Raw genomic sequence first — 10,351 nt, 5'->3', positions numbered from 1 at the left:
TCACGAACATATCACCATCATCGCCATTATTTATGAATGTTGATAATTTTGTCTAGATGCTTGTCTGTCTGTTTGCTGTATCTGTATTGTGGATGGTTTATTTCAAAATCCATATCTTCACAACACACACACACATATATATCATATACATAGATAGATCCATCCTTCGGGCTACCACGACCACGAATTTTTTTTTGAAGAAAATCGCTGCCAAAATGGTTAGTGGACATAGTAACAGAAAAATGATGATAATGATGTGCCCTATGGACCATGGTATATAAAAATGGTATCAGAAAATTTGTCGATTAAAATGGTGATAATAAGGAAGAAAACGAAATTGTGTGCAACGTGTGTACAAAAACGAAAAAAAAAAATAAAATAAACAACACATCAATATATATTGCATCAAAAGATTATTTAACTTTTTTTTTCCTGAAAATTTAAATCAGATTTAAAATGATGCCACCTACTTATGATGATGATCGTACATCGTGTTAATGGTATTTTTATATATAAATTTATATCACACACACACACAAATCTCTTATCTGGATCAAATCCAAAATGAAAGAATTTAAAAATAAAAAAATTTTTTTGATTGATCTATGTGGATCGAACTATAGAGACCTCCTGTTGTTGTTGTTGTTGTTGTTGATTCAATCAATCGATTTTGATTTTCATTCATCGGCTCTAATCGAATATTTTTTATTCAATTAATTTGAAAATAATTTCCATCATTTGATCTTGATAAAAATCGAAATGTTTTTTTCCAATCGAAAAGCAATCACAAACACAAACACGATCCAGGATCAATCGATCATATAAGATCCTGTTGTTGAAAATTTTTATTTTGAAATAAAAAAAACTTGATCATGTATGTCTTTCTTCCTCTTTTCGTCGTTTTTTGTTGTTGTTGTTGTTTTTAACTCGAATGGTAATTTTTTTTTTATCGAATTCGATTGAATTTGATTTTTTTGAAAAATAATTACCCGTTAATTAAATACGGAAATAGTTTCAAAGTCAAACGATAGTGATGATGATGATGATGATGATGATGAGTAGACGTGATTTTCCATCAAGATTCAGATTAAAAGATGGAAAAAAAACGAAAACTTTGTGTCATGTCATGTCATATATGAACGACGACGACGACATCGAATTGAACAACAAAAACAAACTCGATATATATAAGAAAAACTGTATATATAAGAAATATTGTGCCGATATGATCTTGATTTGATGAATGGAAATTTTTTTTTTACCTCATTTTTCCAAGAAATTTAAATTTGAATTTTCACCATAATAATTATCATCATTATTATTATTTCGATGGCTACGGTCATCACCGAGAAATGAGATGAGATGAAATTTTCCCACCACAAACACTTGGTCGTTGTCATCATCGTCGTCTTGTTATTACCATAATAAAGGTGGTGAAGAAAATGAATAATTTGAGCAAAGAAAATTTACCACCACTTCCGGCAATCATAAAAAATTGTTCGCTGATTTAATCAAATTAACGAATCAACAAGTGTTTTGGGTTTGATATAAAAATTTCTCAATTTCCATTACTGATGATCTGTATTTTTTTTTCTCTTTTCGGTTCGTTCTTGAATTGTATTTGCTAATTTGGAAATCGAAAAAATAAATTCAAGAATGTCATCAGCTTCAACAACAAATCAACAGGTGCGCAAACCACTTGTGGATCGGTTTTCGTATCTATTACGGAAATGTTCATCATCAACATCAACAACAACAAAAGCTTTTCCGATTATTAATCGTAGAACATTAATTGGTTCTGGCATTGCAGCAAATCTACGTATTCGTGATCCAGCAAATGTTGATATGATTCAAGCAGAAATTTATCAATTTCATGATCCAAATACTGGTGAAAAATCAAATGAATTGAAACCAATTAGCATGACGAAACCGACATTTGTGAATGATCAGGAAATATTTGGTGATACTTTGTTGAAACATATGGATCGAATTACATTTGGAACCACCACCACCACAGCAACAGAGATGAAAAGACACGATTTTATATTTGAAATACATAAAATTCAACATTCAACAACATCAACATCAACACCAAGAACAACAGCAACAATGAAATCACCATCATCATCATCATCAACGTCGTTGATATCGTTGAACAAAAGTTTGACAAGAAATGGAACAAAATCCAAAATGATCCAAAAACAACAACAACAAAAGCTTGAATTACGTGTTGAAACATTACGAAAAAATCATTTGGTGGCTACAACATCGTTGAAAGCCTCAGAAATCGTCAATATGAAACAACAACAACAACAACAACAACATAGGCCAAAACAGTTATCATTAAATGAAAATTTAACAACAAATAGCAGTAATCAACAAGTGACAAATAATGCTATGAATAATGATGATAAATGGCAATATCATGACGATCAACAAGTTCAAGAACAGCAACAACAATCATCATTGATGATGGATCAATCATCGAAAACAATGTTGTCATCATTCAATGAACGATTCTATTCAGAATCAATGCCATCAATATTTGTAATGGCAACACCATCATCGATAATATCAACACCATTTTCACAGCATAACAAAAGAAAATGGTCTACTACTACTACTACTACTGCTGGACATTTCGATATCGATCCCAGTGATGATAATGAAACACCAAAGAAATCTGATCAATGCAACAATAATAGATTATTACCAATGTCATTGTTAACATTGAATTTAAATTTAACACCAACAACAATTGATCACGAACGAAAAACGAATTTAACGACATTCAAACAACAACAACAACAGCAACGAATTCGAATAATGGATCAAACAGGCGTTTTAGGTTTGGGACAAAAACAACGTGAAATTGTTGTAAAAGTATGAAATTTTTCTTTTAAAAATTTTTGGACACCCAAATCAATGCATTTTCTTTTGAATTTTATTTCTAGGCACATGAAACTAATGATGGAATTTTTGAAATTCAGATCAATGATGTTATTGATGAACGGATAACAAAGCCATCATTTCCATCAACATCAACGATTGATAATAAACAACAACACGAACAGGACAATAGTAACAATGATATTATCAACAACGACGATGATGAAGAAGATCCAAAGACAATCAAGACATTAGAAACGAAATCAATCGAATCGTTGATCAAGAATGAATGTCAGTCGCCTATTATAACAGCAGAAAATTGTCATCGCCGTCGCAGTAGTAATAGTTTTCAATTACAAATCGAACCAATTGAAGAAATTGATACACAACCATCGACGAATGATGATGATGATGAGCAGCAACAACAAACATCTGAATCGATTGATTTGTATGAAAATGAAGAAGAAAAAGAAGTTGATGATGAAGAGGATGACCAAAAATTAGAACCAAGAATTGAAATTGTTCAAGATTCACAAAATTCATTTGATTCTGAAACTGAAGAAGAAGATGAAGAGCAACAAGTAGTAGAAGAATTTTATAGAAAACGTTCGAAAAGTCTTGATTTGATAACAACAACAACAACAACAAACATGTATAATGAACTTGTCTCATTTCATCAACATCAAAATAATGACAAATTAAATGTTATGATGAGTACTAAATCATGTTCCTCGTTGTCCTCTTCATCGTTATATTCCTCTTCCATCACCACCACCACCACCACCTCTTTTCATTCATCAATATTGCCTTCCTCATCCGATACTAATGATGATGATGATGTTGATAATGATAATGATCTATTAACGTGTCTACAATCAAAAAATTTAAATCGAACAACAACAACGCCACCATTATCAACATCAATAAATAATTATGATCGATTGTCACATAATGATGACGATGACAATGATAGCAATGATCATGATCATTATGCTGAGGAGAAAAACAATAATCGATTATTATTATCGTTCGATTCGAATCGACTGTTACAGTTGAATGATAATGATGATTGTAGTCCCAAACAGAAGCAACATTTTTCCATTTACACTGGATTAATACGACAATTGTTTCAGCCAAAAACACCTGTAGCTGATTATGTCACCTATGTGGATCAATTAGTTGAAATGTTCGATATTAGTAATGAATGTGAACAACAACAATCACCACAGCAACTGCTGCAACAACATCCGGATTACGAATGCACTAGCGATGATGATAATGCAGATACTGATGGTGATGATTATCACAAAGATAATGGTACTGGTGGTAATAATCGTGATAAAAAAGTAAAAGTCTCAGCAGCTAAAAAAAAGATTATTAAAAAACGTAAGAATAATATTGGAGAAGAAAAACAACCGCAAGAAAAAACGATTCAAAAATATAATCTTCGAAAACGTGTTGTTAATACGAAAATATTCGATTCAAAACTAGCTAGTCAAATCAAATCTTTATCTTTATTAGTTAAAACTACATTGGAAACATCATCACCAGCAAAAAAAGAATCATCTAGTCAGGCTAAAGATGTTGAAATAGTGAAAATTATGAATAAACGAAAAAAACAAACGAAAAAAATGAAAATGAAAAAAAGAAAAATAAAAGCTCCGAAACGAAATCGAATGATTGAAGAAAACAGTGAATCATCATCATCGTCGGAATCGTTATCAAATGCAAGTATCAAAAAACAACAACTTCCAACGACTATTTCCATCACCTCATCGATTATTAAAAAAGGTCGAAATAGTGATAATAATCAAAAAAACAGCCGTTATTCATTATCATCATCATCATCATCATCATCATCATCAACATCTACAACAGCAGCAATAATAAGGTCAGTTAATAAAATAAACAAAATGATGATGATGAAACAGAAAAAAGTAACAAATAAAAAAAAGCCAATAACAGAAAAAAGTGTGGCTAAAAAAATGAAAAAAAAGATGAAGAACAAGATAATCGTCGAGCCGCAACAAGGAGACGAAGAAGAAATTAGCAAAAAATTAATGATTAACAACAAGAAGAAAAAGAAAGTGAATAACAGGAAAATCCTCAACAATAATAATAATAATAATAGGCCAAACGACGTGGTAAAAACATCATCATCATCAGCATCAGCATAAGCCATCTATCTAGATAGAAAATAATCATAATCAAAAATTGAATTTCAAATTTTTAACAAAAAAAAAATCAATCACACATTTAATAAACAACTGATATGATTGCCATCTTTATTTTTTTTGTGAAAACATGAAAATTTTATTCATTCGAAATATGGCAACACAAACTCATCATCATTATCATTCATTCATTAAAATTCATCCACAACGAAATTGTGCGGTAGTAGCAGCCGGGTATGGCTAGACAGAAGTTTTTTTTTATTTGTTTGTTGTTGATGAAAAATGATTTTTTTTTATTATTTAAATAAATCCCCCCAGTGTGTTTGTGTGTATTAGAGAGAGAGGTCATATGCAAAATAAACAGATGAACAACATGGTACGTGAACCAGATTATGAGCTTTGATTATCATCATCATCATCATCATCATCATCATAATCATCAGTGTGTCAATTTGTTTATATTCTCAAAGTGAAGAGATTACCATAATGAAAAAAAAGTTTACAATTTCATTCTGAAATTTTTCACAGTTCATTCATCATCATTTTGTTGATTATTCATGATCATGAATGATGATGGATAATTTTAGTGAAAAAAAAAATTACATTTTTCATTCGCCATAATATGACATTTTTTTTTGATGATTGAATTTCATATATTCACCACTACTACTACTGACCCCGTGTGTGTACAACAAATGTCACATTATTCTCAAGTCAATTAATATATTGTTGATGATGATGATGATGATGATGAAAAATGGAAATTTTTCGACATGAAATCAGAGATTTGTTTATTTATTTATTTTTTTTTCGCTAATCGTCATCATTAATCCACTCTTTTTTTTGAATCAAATGATTTTTTTTCTACTTTCTCCGTAAATCAATTTTTATTTCCAGTCATATGGATCATCATTCATCATCATTCAATTCACAATTTCACAATCAAACGAATGAAAATAAATTAGAAGAAGATTCTTCCTTGACCTTTTTTTTTATTTTGCTTCGATTTGCTTCATTGGAATGAAATTTTGTCAATCACATATCATCATTTCAATTTCAATTTCGTTCGTTTCATCCATAAATCCAACATAAATATATTATTGATCAGGTAAAATTTTTTTTATCGAATTTTGAAACAATTTCCATCATTGGATGAACAAACGCAATCAATGTAAGCAATGAGATAGTTATATCACGACTGACGACGACAATATCTTATCTTTCAATTTTGTAGCAACGAAAAAAAAAAATTTTTTTTGATTACACACACATTTTTGCTCTAATTGATGGTGGTATCATCGCCATCTTATCATCATTAATGGCTATCACGTTTCGCCAACAAAACAAACGACGATGATTACCACTGTCCATTTTATAATGATGATTCATGTTTTACGTGTGCATGTGTGGTGACAAAATTACGAAAGATGAAAAAAAAATCATCCATATCTTTTAAAATACAGGAAACAAAATCATTATCTTAAAAGCAAACCATATGTGTCTAGCTGCCCGTCTAAATGGATTTCATCCAAATTTTTTCCTGTAAATTAATCCTGGAAATGGATTAGGTAATAATTTTTTTCTTTCGAGAAAATTTTAAAAAATTTCATAAAAATTTAATCAAAAAAATTGAAAAAAAAATTAGAATTTTTTCCTCTCTTCTGCAAATCACACCACCTCTCTTAAAGCGGAGTCAAATTACCATAAAATCGTGGTCTTCGGTGACGATTTGTTTTTGGTTGTTGTTGTTGTGATTGTTGTTGTTGTTGTGGTTGTGGTTGTTGTTGTGTACAATCACAATTACAATCATTGGCATACGATAAATCGATCAAAATCATCAACAGAAACATTATGATCATGATCATTTGTTGTCCATTGATTGTGGATAATTTTTTCATAAACAATGTGATTTCCATCAATAAATGTCGATATAATTGTTTGGCTATGTCCATCATCATTTTTTTTTTAAATCACAAATAACTTGAATATTGGTTTTTCTACTTGAGAAATGCGCAAATAGATTCTAGACGAGAAAGAAAGAAGCAAAACAAAACAAAAAACGGTTAATGTTCAATGTTCCATTTGCACGAGAGTAAATATACAGCATTGGAACAATTGTTCAACTTTTTCATTGTGATTGCTGATTATTTAATAAAAATTTCTAATTTGAATTCAAAATCAATTGATGATCATGTTGTGTTGTATGAATGCAAAGCAAAACACAATCGATTAATTTGATTAATAAAAATCTTTTTTTTTAATTCATTTAAAAAATTATAATTCACACACACACACACGTGTTTTATGCACACATAATTTTAACCTCTTGGATATACCATTTTTACACGTGGAATTTTTTTTCGACGAGGTTCCTGTTGTTGCTGTGTACAATCACAATCATTATTATTATCGGCATATGAATAATCGATCATGACCATTATGATAGACAACAGAATCATGGCCATTTGTTGTCTATTGATTGTGGATAATTTCTTTGCCATTGATGTGATTTTCAACAAAAATTGTCGACATAAATGTTTGGCAATATCCATTTTTTTCGGTATATGCGAGAGAGAGAGAGAGAGGAAGAGCGATTTAGACTTGTTGCTTGGAAAAAAATAACAATAATAATCACTGGATACGAAATACGAATAACAAACAAACAAATAAAAAACGGTTAATTTTCAATGAACAACGTACATAAGAAAATTTATACAACACTGGAACAATTGTTCAATTCAATCACGTAATTATTTTACTTGGTTTTTAGAATTTTTTTTTTTTTCAATATTTTAATTTTATTTTTCTTTTTTTTTCAATTTAGAAATCATTATAAGAATTGCCACGATTATATGATGATGATGATGGTGAATAACGATCATTATCATAGGATCCAGAATATGAATTACGATCACGAGATGATGAGGAACCAGAATTGTAATTACGATCACGATCATATGAATTACGATTACCAGATGAGTAGCCAGAATTATAGGATGACGATGAACCAGAATTGTAATCACGATCACGATCATATGAATTACGATTACCAGATGAGTAGCCAGAATTATATGATGACGATGAATCGGAATTATAATCACGACTACGATCAATTGATGTGCCACGATTATAATCATTTGATGATGAATGTGATGATGAACCACCTGAAAAAATACCACCACTACCTTTACTGATGCCCAATAATTGTTTCAATGGTTTAACATATGGTCCATATTTATTGATTGGATCTTTTTGTTTTTTCGATATTTCGGACAATTGTTTTATTGCACCAATACGTCCTTGACAATGGACAATTGTTGCCACCATCATTGTGGTCAATACAAATATAACGAATATGAAATTATATACATTCATTTTGTGCATGAATCGATGATTCTGGGCAATTAAATCAAATATTTTGCAAAAAAAAAAAATGTAAATTTCATCCGAATTGAATGGTTTCCATTTTATATACGATCCGATAAACGAAATTCTTACAAATCCATACAATTTATCAATGTTTATCATTCAAAAAACAGACATCCGGCCACTTTTTTTTTGTTCATCGTATAATTTCAATCATAAACCAAAAAACAAAAAAAAACTCCAACAAACTCATTGACATTGATTATCAAAAAACGCACAGAAACATTGTTTACTTTGATTGAATTTTTTTTTTAATTTCAAAAACAAGACAAGATAACAAGAGTAATAATTTCTATGACAGCAACATGTAACATAACATTTCGATTGTTTTTTTTTCTTCGCCTCTAATCGATGACATTTTTTTTCGTATGGATTCAAAATCTAGCCACAATCATCAACCACGACGACCATATCGTCCACCATAGCCACCACCACCATAATTGCCACGATTATAACTACCACCACCACCACCACGACGGCCATAAGAACCACCACCAAATCCATTACGTCTACCATATCGTTGAGCGTTTGCTACACTGCCCAACAAACTGATCGACATGATCATGGCTACGACCAAAAATATGATACGAAAATTCATTTTTTTTTTTTTTGATTCGATGACTTGTGAAATTTTCAAGATTTCAATGTAGAAGAATAATAATAATGTTAAACACACACACACACACACACACACACACACACACACACACACACACACACACACACACACACACACACACACACACACACACACACACACACACACACACACGGATTCATTTATATACCCAAAAGAAAAAAATTTGCAAAGACAAAATTGTCTTCTGTGGTTTTAAACACAGGAAATCAGATTAAAATGGATTTTGTTTGTTTGGTTTGTTTGTTAGCAAATCCTATTGTTGGATGATAAACGGCAAAAAAAAATCTCACCAGATTAATCAATGCTAATGATGACCGTCAAAAAAAAAAAAAAAAATTTTTTTGTTTCATCAATTCATTATCAATCGTACCAGATTTGTTTTTCGTATGTGTGCGTGTTGCAATAAAGCAAACAAAACGTCAAAACAGAAAAAAAACAGAATTCCAATGGGAAATGTACATATCATCAGGATGTTTAATTTCGCTGCTGTGTGCTTGTTATGGTTGATAATTTTAATTTCAAAATTGAAAATATTAAATGAAACAAACAATAAAATTTGGTTTTTATTTTTTAATAATTTTTTTTTTCATTGAAAAAATTTCTTTAAAATTTAATTTAATTTAGAATTATGCCATTAAAAATAAACGATGTTCTTGAATGGTGGATTGGATTTTGAATCAATCAATTCAATGATGAATACATATCACGACCACGGAAAACATCGCCACGACGATAAACATCGTAATCAGTATTACGAAGAAATCGGTCTCTCCATCCGTAACCACTGACATTGGACATACATACTATCGATATGATCATAGCGATGACCAAAATTGCGATACGAAAATTCATTTTTGTTTTTCGAGGTTTTATTTATTTTTACTCGTTGATTGAATGATGAAAACACACACAATGATCGTGGTGTGTTTATATACACAAAAATAACAGACACATAGAGGAAATCAGATAAAAAACAAAACAAAAAAAACCCTACTGGAATTCATATCAGAACCGTCAACGGTTTTTTTTTTGGCTTCTTTCACTTATCAATCGTTCCAGATTTGTCTGTTGTATTGGAAAATTTCAATGGAAAACAAAATTTTTTGTGTTTTTCTGCAGTATAAGATAATCGATATTGACACACAACGACAATCGATATTTTTTTTTTGTTTTTGTTTTGCAAATCAAATTTTACAGGATAATTAAATCAAATAATAATATA

The 10,351-nt window shown here is 30.3% G+C and overlaps 1 protein-coding gene across 1 annotated transcript; it reads left to right on the top strand.

Moving 5' to 3' along the window:
• The first annotated feature begins 1,499 nt into the window (after positions 1 to 1,499).
• On the top strand, positions 1,500 to 5,674 carry LOC124497689 (uncharacterized). Its single transcript, XM_075734031.1, has 3 exons — positions 1,500 to 1,540; positions 1,656 to 2,883; positions 2,955 to 5,674. Exons 2-3 carry the CDS (start codon positions 1,657 to 1,659, stop codon positions 5,064 to 5,066), a joined length of 3,339 nt encoding a protein of 1,112 aa, XP_075590146.1. The 5' UTR covers positions 1,500 to 1,540; position 1,656; the 3' UTR covers positions 5,067 to 5,674.
• The last annotated feature ends 4,677 nt before the right edge of the window (positions 5,675 to 10,351 follow it).

This window comes from Dermatophagoides farinae, chromosome 9, assembly GCF_024713945.1.
Source record: "Dermatophagoides farinae isolate YC_2012a chromosome 9, ASM2471394v1, whole genome shotgun sequence".
NCBI lineage: Eukaryota > Metazoa > Arthropoda > Arachnida > Sarcoptiformes > Pyroglyphidae > Dermatophagoides > Dermatophagoides farinae.
Note: the sequence above shows the minus strand (reverse complement) of the source record. Positions and strands in the feature narration are given on the sequence as shown.

Excerpts from the sequence above, each read along its gene's own strand:
- LOC124497689 (XM_075734031.1), top strand. The coding sequence starts at position 1,657 with ATGTCATCAGCTTCAACAACAAATCAACAGGTGCGCAAACCACTTGTG. Across the intron at positions 2,884-2,954 it reads AACGTGAAATTGTTGTAAAA|GCACATGAAACTAATGATGG; the intron begins GTATGAAATTTT and ends TTTTATTTCTAG.